At 30.5% G+C, this 15,790-nt stretch overlaps 1 protein-coding gene across 2 annotated transcripts; it reads left to right on the top strand.

Moving 5' to 3' along the window:
- The first annotated feature begins 857 nt into the window (after positions 1 to 857).
- LOC146945310 (uncharacterized) lies at positions 858 to 4,393 on the top strand. Of its 2 annotated transcripts, XM_085743690.1 has the most exons (4): positions 858 to 1,008; positions 3,057 to 3,226; positions 3,548 to 4,049; positions 4,143 to 4,393. In XM_085743690.1, the coding sequence occupies exons 3-4, from the start codon at positions 3,561 to 3,563 to the stop codon at positions 4,224 to 4,226; spliced, it is 573 nt and encodes a 190-aa protein (XP_085599816.1). In that variant the 5' UTR covers positions 858 to 1,008; positions 3,057 to 3,226; positions 3,548 to 3,560; the 3' UTR covers positions 4,227 to 4,393. The 2 variants fall into 2 exon arrangements, with proteins under 2 accessions (XP_085599816.1, XP_085599815.1); XM_085743689.1 differs by lacking the exon at positions 3,057 to 3,226 and having other exon boundaries at positions 864 to 1,008.
- Positions 4,394 to 15,790: the final 11,397 nt, after the last annotated feature.

Here is a 15,790-nt window from a genome sequence, read left to right as displayed (position 1 = left end):
CAAAAAAAAAAAAAAAAAAAATGTGATGTGATAATTTTTACATGTCGTGGAATATGATTTGAAGATGAAAAATGATCAACATCGATGAAATTGTAACAAAATTCCTTTGAAAACTTCATTTAAAATATATCATATCACAATATTTTAGACAAAATATTTGACAGAAGAACCAAAATTGTCGAATTTTAAAATAGGGAGACTAATTTCGCAAAATGATGAAAATAGAGGGACTAAAACTGCAATTAAGTCAAAAGTCTAAATTATCACCTAAAATTAAGTTAATTGATTGCATGAGTAATTTTGCCAAAATCATATATTAAAACCTATTAGAGATTTTGTAAAAAAAAAAAAAATCCTATTAGACATTTGTAAAAAAAATAAGGGAGATTAGTCATTTTATTCCCTGAATAGGAAAATAGTCGTCACTTTAGTCCCTGAATGCAGATAAATTGCAAAATAGTCCTTGAATGTAGACTCTGTTCGTCAATTTAGTCCCTGAATGCAGACTTCGTTAGTCAATTTAGTCTCTAAATGTAGACTCTGTTAGTTACTTTAGTCCCTGAAATTGATCAACAAATTATACAACCCGGATAGAATCACTTCCGGTTCAAAGTCAATACCACTATTAAATTTATTAAAGTGATGTTTTATTATTAAAGTGATGTTTTATTATTTGAATTATTTTTTTTTTGAAGAAGCTAAATAGCCCATCCAAATTGGCACCGGAGAGAATCGAACCTGAGACCTTACGGAGGAGCACACTCTCAAGACCCAAGCCAATAATACCACCAGGCAAAAGTGGTTATTATTTGAATTATTATTTCAGCTTTTTGTATTAGTTTGATTTTCCCTCTCTTAAAAAATGAATATTTTCTGTTTTCCCTCTATCTCTCGCGCGTTCCAGTTTCTCCAAATGAAAATTGTGTGCCCTACAAATTCATTCCCTTTCTCTGTCGCAGCTGACCACGACGCCTGAACGGACAGCCTCATCCTGAAGCCTCAACCACGGTATTGTTCTACTTCTATGTACCATTTAAATGTCCAATTAACGTACTTAGGCTCTATTTGGGGTAGACAACTTATTTACAACTTATAGCACAAGTGCTTATCTTGATAATCGCTTATGTATTAGTATAGGCTATTTCTATTGTAAAAGATAAACTAAAGTTAAATTATTTTTGTGTAAGCTATAAGCTGTCTTCATAGGTTATATTAAGCTGAAAAATAGATTATGAACCATGTCATAAGTTGTTTTCATAAGTTCTTCCACACCGTCTCACAAAACTTAGTGTTCTTTATGACTTTTTAACGGAAAAGTAATTTGCTTTAAGCAGTAACAAGTCATTTTTTTTTTTGAAGAAGCTAAACTAACCCACCCAAATTGACATCGGAGAGAATTAATCAAATTTGAGACCTTGAAAGGAGCACACTCCAAGGTCTTAAACCAACACCACAAGGCCAACCCAATTGGGTTAAAGAGTAAAAGTCCTTGTTGTCCTAGTTATGACTTATCACGGGATTTTGATGATTTAGAGTCATGCTTGTGTTTTAACCAGTGTTGTCAATTACCGATAGTGGAAAGTAGCATATTGTTGAAATCCCGCTATGCAATGGTGTTATAGCGCCACTCTAGCCGTTATTTGACAACATTTTGTACTGAATAGCGTATCATGGGACAATAACAGTTTGTCCGAATTCTGCTACGCAATAGTGGTGCAGCGGGCTATAGCTGCTATTTAACAACATTTGTTTTAACTTTCCCTAGGTTATGGTTTGTGCCTAGTTTGGGTTGGGAAATTTTAGTACCACCCACACAACACATGAACCTCAACTCTCCGAATACATATTAAACATCACTTGTGCTGTGACAGGTTAACTTTCTGAATGCTGTCAATTACTTTTCAGGTTTAAATTGTATATTTGGGGAACCAAACCTTCTAAACTCCTCCCCATTGCAACTAGTCAGTGCGCTGTCTGCATATTTTCGTTTCTCACCGGCCACCATTAACCGCCGGGTACTACACACCATGTTTGTTCCTTGTGTTCCTTTGTTACCACTTCTAACATAGTTTTTGTTTTAATTTTAATTCGGGGAATTCTGATTTTTAACTTTTGGTTTGGACTGGATCACGTGGTTTTGATTTTTGAATGCCAATAGTTGAGTAAAACCATATTGGATCATTCTTATGAATAATTGAATTTGCTGCATGACAAATCTGAACCTAACTAGTTACTCGAGTTGGTTTGGGATTTTAGTGATCTAGGTTTCTGTTTCTTTCAGACCCGACTAATTAGTGTTGTGTTCTGAAAAATTATGTTTTGTAAATAAATCATCAAGAATTTTATACGGATTTAGTAGATTGTTAGAGTTTATCTCCAAAGGTGAATACTGAACACTATGACATGTTAACAAGTTAAGTGGTGGAGGATGCCAAAAATCTTATCTTGAAAGATTCTGAAATTTAATTCAAAAGGTTTTGATTTAGCACAAAATCAATATGGCTTTTAAATCCTTTTTCTGTTTGAGTCTTGTTGGTAAAGACTAAGAGTTGGCATGGAGCAACTGTTAAACTGTTGAGATTATTGTTATCAAAAACGCGACTTAAGTCCTAAAATCCTGGTTTTTGCGACTTTGCGTAGCTTCAACGACTCAAATCCATAGCAAAGTCCCAAAAACAGGCAAAATCCTATCAAAATCGCACAAAGTCGCACAAAATCGTGAAATCCATTCAAAATCGCACGATTTTGATGGATTTTGTTCATTTTTTGATAAGGGTCAATTGTTAACCCGGTTCGTAAATTGACCCGATTTGAATCCATGACCCAGTTCTATAAATACCCAAAAGGCCAAAAAAATTCATTCTTTCACTTCCTCAATTGTTACACGGGATTATTTAGCATTGTTAGGTTATTTAACATTATTATGACTACTAAAGAATATTTGCATCTAGGCTTTGAGTCATCTATATATATGTATTTTATGGACTTTGAACTTTAGTCATTTATGACTATATGCAATTTATAACATATATTTAACATTATTTTTGTTTTGGTAGAATCCTCGATTTTGATTGCGATTTTACGAGTCCTGACTTTGCTATCCTATATCGATTCTACAAAAGTCCTTGAGTAAAATCCTTCGATTTTGATTGCGATTTTACGAGTCCCGATCTTGCTACTCCCTTTCGACTTGAAGTAAAGTCCCGATTTTGATAACCTTCTGAAGGTATGTTCTGCTAAGGTGCCATTAAAGATTTGGTTCTGGTGTGAGGTTGGGCTTGGGGTTATGATTTTTGCTACTGATATTTTCATGCATTTAATCTGTTTGTTATAAGCTTAAGGTTTGGTAATAGCAAACTTAACTAGGTTGGTTATGTAGCTCTTTTTAAATATGGGCATTTGCATTACTCAATTGGTCATGGATGCTTGATGCCACTTTTTTTATGTTGTCTTGTCTGTTTGGCTAAGGCTCTTGTTGCTTTTGAAAAAAACTGAGACACATGAATATCAGTTATTTTACTTAAAAGAAATACTTTGTTTGTTTCAGTTAATTTTGTCAAATGGAGCATAGAGGGTGGATCCGCGATCCATCAAAACAAAGTGATGAATATATTCTAGGGGTTAATGAATTTCTTGAATTTGCTTTTCAAAAGCCAGAAGATGACGGAAAAATATTGTGTCCTTGTACAAAATGTGCTAACTATAAGTCACATTCTCGCAGTACTGTTTATGAACACTTAACTGATCCACGATACGGATTTCTTAGACGTTATACGCAATGGATATTTCATGGTGAGAGACCCACAACTTCAAGTGGCTCAACGGAACAACATTTTGAAAAGAGAGCACGTGTGCGTTGTATAAGCAAGATTCCTAAACCTAAAAAATTGAAAGCTACTTTGTCTGAAAATCAAGAGTTACTGGATGAACTTAAGAAAATGAGAGAAAGTCAAGAGAGGACGTGTGCTTTGTTGGAAAATTTTGCGACATTGATTCAAAATCGATTTTCTGGAGAAGATGTGAATGATATTTTACAACCTGCAACACAGGTAAATTGTACTATTTTACTGAGTCTATATGTTAATATTATAAAAACATTTACGAAGTTGAGTTTGTAACTTGTATTCTTTTGTTTTCAATAGGTTTCGGATGCTTCTAGTGTCCTTGGCCCGACGAATTTTCCAAGTCCAGACGTTAATGAAGATGGAAGAGAGGAAGATAAGTAGCTAATTATATCCTGATGGATTAACTTTGAAAATTAAGTGGATATGATTCATTTTTTATAACTTTTGAAATTGTTATGACTTTGTTTTTAAATTTAAACTATTTTGTAGTTTGACAATGCTTGTAAGACTTGATGTTGGTTTTTCAATATGATTGAAGTTTTCTTTTATTTTGTTTCATAATTATATTGATCTTATTATTACCTTTAATGACTTCAAGAGTTGCATGAAGAGCAAATTATGATATTTTTAAAATCTATACAAACTGAATAGTGTCAAATCTTTCTCCAACAAAAAATGTTTCCAAATCTTTCTCCATCAAAAAATGTGGTTATAAAGCAATTCAACATGTGGCACTTAGACTTTGTCCAACGTACGACTTGAAAATATCGTAGTTATATGCTATTGGGACGACGAAATTATGAGGATATAGCAAATTGTTGTTCACAGAACACAATGTTTGTTGGTTTAGGTTTTATGGTTCTATATATCCATAGTTTTTCAACCTTTAAGTGCATATTTTTTCTGTCACTATATGTCAAATTTCATGTAGTTTGGTCAATCTCACAATTTGACATTGATTTACGTTGCAAAATTAATTACCATCTCCATTTTTCTCTCCAAAACCAAAATTTCAACTTCATTCCAAAAATCTATAAAAGTTGTTATATTACATTCCAACCTGGTCTGCTCAATGTTGTTTTTTTGAGGGAAGCTCAATGTTGTTGTCTCTTGTGTTTTTAATCAACATTACAACAAGTCTCTTGAGAGTTAAGACATAACATCATCATTCAAGTGATCCATATAAACTACTCCCTCCGTCCCGGAATAACTGACCCATTTTCTAAAAAAAAGTGTCCCAAAATAACTGACCCATTTCAATTTTCAATACAACTTTCATCATTCCCAATACAATATAACACTAAATAATACTACTTTTATCATTCCCAATACAATATATTCCACTTTCCCCTTCATTTATACACTTTTCTTAATCTGTGTGAAAAACCAAAGTAGGTCAATTATACCGGGACGGAGGGAGTATGCTACAACATTAAACTATCAACCAATTATGCATTTACTGATTCTGAACCCAGTAGATTTTCCTTCAGCGGTTTGACTAATACTTTCACTTTGAGCCAAATGATCCCAATCCAATGCATAATTCGATCAAATTTTAGTTTTTTTGGTACTAACAACTTCTTAGTGGGAGTTTATAGCCAAAGAAATTTGGACAATCAATTTCAGACACTAAACTCTAGGTTTTATTAGGAAATGCTAACACGTGCCTTTAAATACTTGTTAGTGTACTAAAATTGGAAACTTAAGTATGACCCCTTTTTTTATGTAAAAAAGTTTAAGTAAGTTGGATCCTTGAAACTCATCACTGTCGTACCAAACATCTAAGACTTAAAAATTACTCACCAAAATTTTTAAGTTAGCTGTGAAAGTAGAACTCACACCCTTTGTCAATTTTAATTTTACCAAGTGAACCGACCTCGGTTTCTAGACTCTTATTTTTCAAATTGAAAATATAAAACTAAGAAACAATTTCTTTTCCAAGAAGTCGTGGAAAACATGGCTGATTACTGTATTTATTATTTGGACCATCTAAATTATGAATGAATGATACAATGTGATCAGCCTGACGAATTCTTCTCATGTCAGAGGATAATGGCCTACATTGTTTGTTCAAATTTGAGGAACCCATTATCAAGTGTCCCCATGAGGTCATGAACAGCTCCATAGGATAATACATATATAAAAATTTGTAACCCAAGATAAATGTGTGAACAACCAAGAAGATACAGCCAGCATAAATACAAAAGAAAGAGATCTTACTTTTTATACAAAAAAAATTATATATATAAAAAGGAAGATAATTTTAATATTTGCAAGCACAAAGAAACTACTATAAATAAACCATGAGTTTTGAGTTAGGCCTTTGAGTGATGGAATGGAATATGGCACGTGGGACACGAATAATGTGCACTGGAAATAATTATAGGGTTAAATATGTTTTTGGTCCCTATAAATATGTCAACTTTTCGTTTTAGTCCCTCTAAAATTTTCCTTCAACTTTTAGTCCCTATAAAATTTTCAATCACTACTTTTGGTCCCTATTTTTAATTTAATTTTTGTATTTTTTAATGAAATTGTGCAGAAATGTATTAAATATTCTAAAAAAAATTCCTAAAAAAAATTAGAATTTTTTAACAAAACACAAATTAAATATGAATTTTTAACCTTAAAACATATAAAAATTCATATTAAATTCATGTTTTGTTAAAAAATTCTGAATTTTTTTTGGAGTGATTCTTATAATATTTTGAATTTTTCTGAATTTTTTTATTAAATAATATGAATTCTACATATGAGTTTACTTTAAAAGAGGGACCAAAAGTGAAGATTGAAAATTTTATAGGGACTAAAAGTTGAAGGAAAATTTTAGAGGGACTAAAACGAAAAGTTGACATATTTATAGGGACCAAAAACATATTTAACCCATAATTATATGATGGGTCCAAGAATAATATTAATCAAGGGTTTCCTTCAAAAAAAAATTATTAATCTAGGGTTAGAAGCTTAATTTAGTTGGTTTTTAGTTGATGAAGGCCCCAATTGCCAATAGTCCAGTGCTCGTGATCTCTGGCTACTGATATTTATTTTTTATAATTTATTTTATACTGCCCCTTCTTTTATAAAGAAAAAAAAAATCATTTTATATATAATCTCTTTAGGGTGCCGACTGAAATAATTAACTTGAGAATGATGGTTTTGTATACCACTGTCTTAATCAACAAACAAAAAATCTCTTGTTGATACTGTGCTAATTAATTAATGCTGTATGTGTCAAAACAGTTAGCATCCTCTAATTGAAAAAGCAGATTTATTTATTTTCTGTTATTGGTAGAAAGGGTGTGACGTAGACATTGAGGTCAACATTCCGATCCAACGTCCATATTTTGGGTAGCACTTGGTGACATTGTGGTGGTGACATTGGTGACATTGTCCAACCACAATGTCACAAGTGGCTTTTCTTCTTTTTCTTTCATAAGGGATTTTTGTTTTATGTACACTTGTGACATTGTGGTTGGCCAATGTCACCAATGTCACCAACCACAATGTCAGCTAAGTATTTTCCCCATATTTTCATGTAGAGAAATGATATTTGTACAACCATTTTCTAACAACTTTTTGACAACTTTCTCTCTAATACTCACATCATGTTTTTATTTTCTCTCTTCCTTTTTCCTCTCTATTGTTTTTGACCAATCAAATGAAAGTAAAACAAAGTTGTCAATAAAGTTGTTCCAAAGAGTTGTACAAATATCACTACTCTTTCATTTAATTAATACGATACCTTCCTCCTATTAAAATATTTTTCGCTAAATATAGCAATACTCTTTTTAAATTTTTAAGATAATATTTTTATTTTTATCTTCTATTACTAATATTTTTTGTTATCTTTTTTTTTTTAAGGAAATTTACTAAATAAAGAATCTTATCCGTATAGTGTGTGAGTGTGTGTGTATTATATATATATATATATATGAGTAAACCGCCAAAAATTAATCTTTGCACGTCACTTTCAAACTAGTCATCGACTCTGTTAATATGTTAAACTAGTCCTTCTTTGTCAAAAATTTCTCAATTAAGTCTATATTATTATGTTTTTGTCACATGAAGAGGGACCTAACTTTGACAAAGACTATTTTCAAATATTGACAGATTTAAACTAATTTAAGGTGACTTACAAAGACATTAATCAATTTGATGGTTTACTCGTATGTATATATGCCACTCTTTGTTTATCAAAAACTAGTTGGTGTTCGGTAGAGGTAATCTGAGCCAATTGGATGTTTAATTTGTAGATTAACTAATTATCGAATTGTTATAGAAAAGGAAGAGTTATGATGGTAGATGAATCAATTACTCTCTCTGTTTTTATACATATGTTTATAAGGTTGGTTTCTACAAAGTAAGAAATGATGTTGATTAATAAGCAATTTCAAATATACTTTTCATTTTATCAAGTCACTAACTCATATGTGATTCGTTTATTTTGTAAAAATATTTTCTATTTTTATTTTCAAATTTTGGGTTAGTTTTACTTGTTAACAAGTAGAGAAAATTCTTTTAAAGTGAGTCATTATGATAAAGAGAATATAAAATGCTAGTTAGGGAAGAAATAATGAAACTAGTTTTTTTACATTTTCATTGTTTCTGAAAATCCATGACAATTATTTACTTGAATGGTCTATTTTTTCATTGTTAACAAATAAAACAAATATGTTCTAGGAAATGAAAATAAAAAATGATTTCATAGAGTCAACGATATCTTATTCTTTCTTTATTAATGTGACGAATGATTTAACAAAAAAAAAGAGTGTATATGTATGATCTACATGAACCAACAATAGTGTACCTTAAAAAAATGAACCAACAATAGTGAGAGGATTAGAATTAGTATAAAATGAGATTGGACTGCCCTTGTTGTCTAGGTTTTCAACCATGAATAAACTATCTAGTAGGGCAATGATTAAATAGTTAAACAAGAGAGGGTATTGACCCCTTATTCAACATAACAAAATGCCTCAACTAATTTCACATTCCATTCAAGATCAAAGTCCAATACATATTCGTCAATTAATTTGTGTTTATTCCTCAAAAAAAATTAATTTGTGTTTAATAATACTTAATCATACTTATATTAGTAATAATTCATAATATCAATTACCAATCCATAATCGATCAATTAAACTAATCAAGCCAAAGGTAAGCGTAAAATAATTGATAAAGTAAGATTATAATTTACAAAACCTTGTTAATGTAACATTAAAATTTTAAAATGGATAAAAAGGAAACTGATAATTCTTGAAGAGAAGCTCGCATTTAGGAGGATTATGTACCTGAAATTAAGTAAAATTATGCAAAAAATAAAAAAAAAACTTTAATTTGAACTTAAAATTACACCAATTAACTTAGATAATCAAAGTATCGTCCTTGTGAGCTTAACTCAGTTGGTAGGAACAATGCATAATATATGCAAGGTCCGGGATTCAAACCCCGGCCACCACAAAAAAAAAAAAAGATAATCAAAGTATCCTTCAAAGAAAAATCAAAGTAACTTCTAGCAATAATAATAACAACAAAACTAGATCTAACTGTGAACCAAACCACAAGCATGACCAAAACAACAAAGATAAGTTAGTAGAGAAAAACAACACGCCAATAAATTTGTTTACTTGGACAAGTTTATCCGACATCTGGAAAAGAGTAGCTCTACAATCCACTATGAAATGATTGATACAAAGAGGCTTCAAGAAATTAGATCTCAACTTCACAAAAATCAAACCCTAATTTCTAGTCATTTTTCAAGTCACTCAAACCCACAATGAATCATAAAAAGAAAACGAGAGAGAGGGAGAGAGATTTATGACCCTTTCTCCAATAAGATCTTACTAGCCAAGGTGTTTGTGAAATGTTTCCCGGTCCAAGAACCTCACCCAAAAACATTCAACACTAAAGTTTCCTTCTTTATGACTTGACAAAATTCACTCTAGAAGCCATCTAAGAAATTGAAGAATGACGACTAGTACTCTGGCAAAATCATGTCACAATTTTCCTGGATCGATCCACAATTTGGAGCTCAAACCACAGTACAATACTGAACTTGATCTAAAATCGCGCCACGATTTAACCCAATCACGTCACGAATTTTTGTGAACCAAAACCTTCAAATTGCTTAACCAAATCGCGTCACAATACCAATCGACCCATGATTTCTAACAAACCTTCAGCATCAAATTTTAAGCCAATTTTCTTCCAGTACAAATAAGCATCATCCAAAGCAGCACATGGTGATGGACACACATTTTTTGTCTTAGTTCGGATATGGTGAATATTCATGCAACTTTTCAAAGTTTAAGTCTTGCGATAACATGTTAATTATACTGTATATGTTATACAAGTTTATTATAGGACCCGGCTCAGATATTCTTTCCAAATGAATATTTTGATATAGATCCCATCGAAGTGACCCCAACCAAAGGGACGCTTAGAAAGTGAAAATAATAAAGCTATGCAATTATAATATTTAAAAGGGTCGAAATTTCTTTGGACAAGGACATCCATTGAAATGCAAAAGCAAATGAAAGTTTGAATATGATGTATCATATGTCAATACTCCATAATGGCTATAACTAAAGACCTTAGCTTAGGAGTGTCCAATACCAAGAATATGCTGAACAGCTAAAGAGTTGAATATCAAAGACACCCTTTAACTACTACGTCCCTGATTTTACGAGATTTTCCACCATATGAGTAGATAAGAGGTGCAAATAATTCTTTTCATGTAAAATACATTAAAAAATGTTTATTAATACATGCATGTGTATTTTAAATGTTTTTGGATCTTGAGGAGAGTGAAAAACTGATTAAAAAAGTTAAAACCGTGTTAAATACGGTATTTGCGTTGGAAAAACATTTCTCTTGTAATGAGTACATTGTATTCTTTGTTTTAGACTTAATTTGTTGTATGTTCTACTTTATCATACTTTAGTACTCATTGTTTCAATGTTCCTTCTAATTTTATGCTGGATCAAGATAATAGACAATTTTCAGCAGTTTCATGTGGAAAATTTAGATGAAGCTCTTCAACAATAAGCTTAAGTTATTCATCCAAAAAAGCTTCAGTGACACATCACAATAATGAATTTGAAAATAAAGGTTAAGTTTAATTCAATAGTATGTACTGAATACATCATATCATGCTCAATTTTTCCAACAATGTAGGAGTATATATTGCGTGGATTAACTTATCAATTTAAATGCAATTTAAGAGGGTATTATTTGTTCACAAAGAGTGTTTAACTAACAAAAATGCATAAATTGTTAGGTATGGTGCCGTGATTATGGTTAAAACTATGACTCCTCCACTTATGTGTATGAGATTTTAATGACAATTGTCGGTTTGTCTATCAACCAAAAAATACAGAGTATTATTTTGTTGACATTACATTGTAATAAACTAGGAAAATTTTACAATAGACCACTTTGATCGTAGGTGATTCACCGTTGATCATTATTTGAAAATCACTCAAAACTCTAACAATATAGACACCGTCTTTCGGATGCAGAAGCTTATGATCATCTTCGTCTTGATGGATAAAAGAGATGTTGCTAAATTTGGTAACATTATTCGCAATTGTAGATGTGTTTTTTTTCTCTTATTATAGAAACACGCGGGTTGAGTTTGTTACAAGACCAAAAAAATGGTCGTTGTACATATTTTTGCAAAAAAGATCACATATCTAACTAATTTCCAAATCTTGATTGATCATGCACCACACTCTATTAAACACATTGTTATGAATAAAATGTCATAAGCATATAAAAAAATATATAACAAATCTCATCCATTAGGTGAGATGAGATGCATAAATCAAACTAAAACATAATATTTCATCTTACATCATGTCTATAGCTATACCATTTATATCTAATCCTAAAATTGACCCCGCTGTACATGCTAAGAAAACTATGTAGTCTCAAATCAGTGAAAAAAAGTGTAGTGAGAATACGAGTAGCACTTTGGTGTCATAGCTTTGGTGCCATTGGTGTCATAGTTTGCATCTCCACCACACACACACATCCACACACATCAATGGCCAGGATTTCTCCAATGGCACCAATGACACCAAAACTATGTCATGGAAGTATTTCCCGTGAGAATACAAGGAAAAAGAAAAGAAAGAAAAACAACAAAAAGCGTGGGTTTGGTTAGAAAATGTACCAACATCTTTTCATGTTCTTTCAAGAAATTCATTTTTAACTTTTTGAAAGTATTTTTCAAGAACCTTGACTACCTAAAAGGGTATAGTTCAATTTTCAAATGCCACATTAACAATTATAAAATAGTCACCGGTATTATCGTTATTAATAATAATTTTCTCTTCCTCAATTTATTTTAAACCTTGATTGCCAAAGAAAAATCTTGACTAATTATAATTGTTTTTGAAAAAGAAAGAGGAAACCTTTGGTGGTGGAGCCTCCGATGGATGAGTGACAAACTTTATAGATTTTAATTAAACTAAGGTGAAGCAGCCTGGAAAGGTAAACATGGACGGCCATTTACGGTGGAAAATTGGTTTTCTAACATTGTTTGCCGTTGATAATTAGTTAATATTTTACCTGAAAGCAAACTTTTGGTTTGTAATTTATGGATTTGGCAATGAGGTGCTTTGCCTTTGTCTATGGAGTACTTTTTATCATTAAATTGTGGCTTAAATATGTGATTCGTCCCTGCAAATAGGGGTCGCTTAAAATTTCGTCCCTGCAATCGCTAATCCTTTTTTTTTGCCCCTGCAAAGTTTAATCAGTTAAAAATTCGTCCTTTGACCCAGTTAATAACTGGCACGTCAGAAATTTTTTTTTTAAATTAAAAAAATCTGAAAAAATAATTAAAAATCATAAAAAATTTCGGACAAAAAAATGTTAAAATTAAAACTGAAAAAACTGAAATTTTTCGGAGAAAAAATTGTAAAAAAAAATTCGGGAAAAATCTGAAAAAAAAAATTTTGAAGGAAAAAAATAATAAACCAGGGGTATTTTCGTCAATTCCCATGCCATTTTTGGTAAATTCCTGACGTGGCAGTGATTAACTGGGTCAAAGGACGAATTTTTAACTGATTAAACTTTGCAGGGGCAAAAAAAAAGGATTAGCGATTGTAGGGACGAAATTTTAAGCGACCCCTATTTGCAGGGACGAATAACATATTTAAGCCTTAAATTGTTTCATGTGGCCACTTCAAGCCAGAAAGGAACGATGTATCTCTACCATTTCTATAGTTAAGGAAACATATAATTGACGGATACCAACAAACAAATGTTCAATTAAATGAGTTTGAACTAATTAAATAGTACTTGAGAAAGTCTTGTAATCACAAATTACATTTGTAAGAAAATTGCGTGGGAATAGGCCAGGTCGCTCGTCAGGGGCATATGGTCTAGCCTACTGAAAGTTTGTCCCAGCCTAACTCGTTGAATAAATAGGTTAAACATGAACTTTTTAAAAAGCTTGTTAATTTAAATGGAATAGGCTTAGACTTATAAAAAAAAGTCTATCATGCCTATCATGTTGACCCGTATATGCGTATATTATATTTTTCACATTTATTATATATATAGTAAAACAAAACAAAAAATAACAGTCGCTTCAAATTCTCATGTTAAGTTGGTGACTTTTTTATCACATTGAAGATTTTATTCATTTTTTTCTTGCTTAAGTGTTGATTTAGTTTTTAGCTTCTTACTGTTTGAAAGCTTGTTAAGTTATCATTAAATACCTATATTGTTATTTGATTTGTGTGAACTTTTGAGGCTTGGTACTAATATGCCTAAGGTTAAGTATGATTATGAGATTAAGTTTGAAATCCTTCTTGTTATCAGACATGATTATTCTTGAGTTTCTATCCATCTATAAATTTTACGATTGTATTTTATTAGTTTAAGGTGTATCTAATTAATGTTTATCTCCACATTGAGGACGTTGCACAAATTGAAAAGAAAGAAAAATGGATGAATGAACTCTATTTGAAATTTGTAACACAAACTAGTCTTTTAGACAGGCTAATAGGTCAGGCTAGACTTTTAAAAAGGTCATATCAGACTTAAAATAAAGTCTTTGACAGGCAAATAGGCAAGGCTTAGACCTTAGTTTTTTCAACTAGGTCAGACCTATTTAAGCAAAGTCCGGCTCAGTCTGGCTCATTCCCACCCCTATGTGTCATAAAAGGAGTGTCACCGTCAATTTTCAACTCTCCTTCTATCCCAAATTGTAAGCAAACTAAAGGAGTGTCACCGTCAATTTTCAATTCTCCCTTCGTCACAAAAATAATTAAATTATACTTGTTAAGAAAACTAAAACATAAGAATTTGGAGTATAATTTTTTATGTTTTTTTTGGAATAAGTTTTATGAGAATATGTAAAAACAATTTTCATTGGCTATTGGTTATGGAGAAAATGGAAGAGAGAGAAAATTAGATGTAATTTGTATTTAATTTCATGAGAATAAACAAAAAAAAATTAAAAAAAAAGATGGTTTTTTAAAAGAGAAATGATATTTGAACAACATTTTATGACAACTTTCTCTCATACTCACATTATGTTTTTACTTTCTCTCTCTGTTGTTTTGGTTTTTGTATCATACTTTATTTTCTTTGTAAAATTTTGGTTGTCTCAAAAGTTGTCATGTAAATAGATGTTCAAATAACACAACTCTTTTTAGAAAATAAGATTAAATAGCATAAAAGTTTGTCTTTTTTGCTTACATTTTTGGACAAGGAAAGTGAGTTTTTTTGCTTACATTTGGGACGGAGTGAGTATATTTTTAATTGATTTTTTCTTCTAATTGTGAACCCTTAAATAAATTTTTTTTTGTGCATTATTCAAAAGTTATTATTTTTCACATTGTATTTATAATAATGAAAATACATAAATGGTTAATTTGAATAAGATAGTATAATCAGCATTCTCTTTATTTATTTATTTATCATCTTTTTTAATATGCGTAAAATAGTCAAATACAACAGTTATTGTAGGACAAAAGAGTGTTATTTATTTTGTTGGATTAAGTAGTTTATTGGTTAGACTCACACACTATAAATGTGAAGAAGTAAGAATCCCCTACATATCAATATTTATGTAATTAACAGTTGAGCTCCACTTATATAACAAAAAAAGTGTTATTTAAGTTTTATAAAGTATACTAATTAAGTATTTAACTTTATTTTTTAATTACTCTCTTGTGTGTAGATCAAACATTTATACAACTGTGTCGATTAATCTCTTAAGATAGATAAAATTAAGTAAGTGTAAAACTCTTTCTCGATGGTTTAAATTTCTAACACCAAACTCAAAATTACTAAAAGAGATCTGAACTCTAGTGTTGTGTACTCCCCTTGACTCAAATATAAGGAGAAATAAAACTATTTTGTAAACACAAATACAAACAAATTTCAAATAACTTAAATGTATTTAACTTTTTTTTTTAAATATATTTAACTTTGTTTTACAACTTTATATTATATTTATTTAATGTTATCATTCCAAATAAACCCTTTAATTAATATTCTAAAAGAATAATTTTTCTTTAGAGAAATGGACGAAAAGAAAAGGGTAAATTAATAAATACAACTACAATATTCCTTCAAAAAAAAAATACAACTACAATATATATATGAAAAAATTAATATGTAATAGATTAAATTTTTTAATATATATTCAATTAAAATTTCTTATATATGATTTTGGAGGAATCACCGGTATTTTGCCACAACTTTGATTAAAAAAATGTAATATGATTCAGAGGTGTAATGTGTCGGTTTGATTTTTTAGAAAAAAAATGGTTTGTTTGGTTTTGTATGTTTTTCTCAATCTTTTTTAGCAAAATTTGAACCAAACCAAACTAATGAATAACATATTCGTTAAGTTTGTTCAATTTAATTGACATTTTTTAAAGATTTAAAAACTCATTTTAAAAAATCTATAGAAAAAAATAAAA

Source organism: Medicago sativa, chromosome 2, assembly GCF_051527215.1.
Source record: "Medicago sativa cultivar Bolivia chromosome 2, Bolivia_mono, whole genome shotgun sequence".
In the NCBI taxonomy this organism is placed as follows: Eukaryota; Viridiplantae; Streptophyta; class Magnoliopsida; order Fabales; family Fabaceae; genus Medicago; species Medicago sativa.
This window is presented reverse-complemented; position numbering and strand designations above follow the sequence as displayed.

Coding starts and splice junctions, on each gene's coding strand:
- LOC146945310 (XM_085743690.1), top strand. CDS start 3,561: ATGGAGCATAGAGGGTGGATCCGCGATCCATCAAAACAAAGTGATGAA. Junction 4,050..4,142: donor TTTTACAACCTGCAACACAG/GTAAATTGTACT, acceptor TGTTTTCAATAG/GTTTCGGATGCTTCTAGTGT.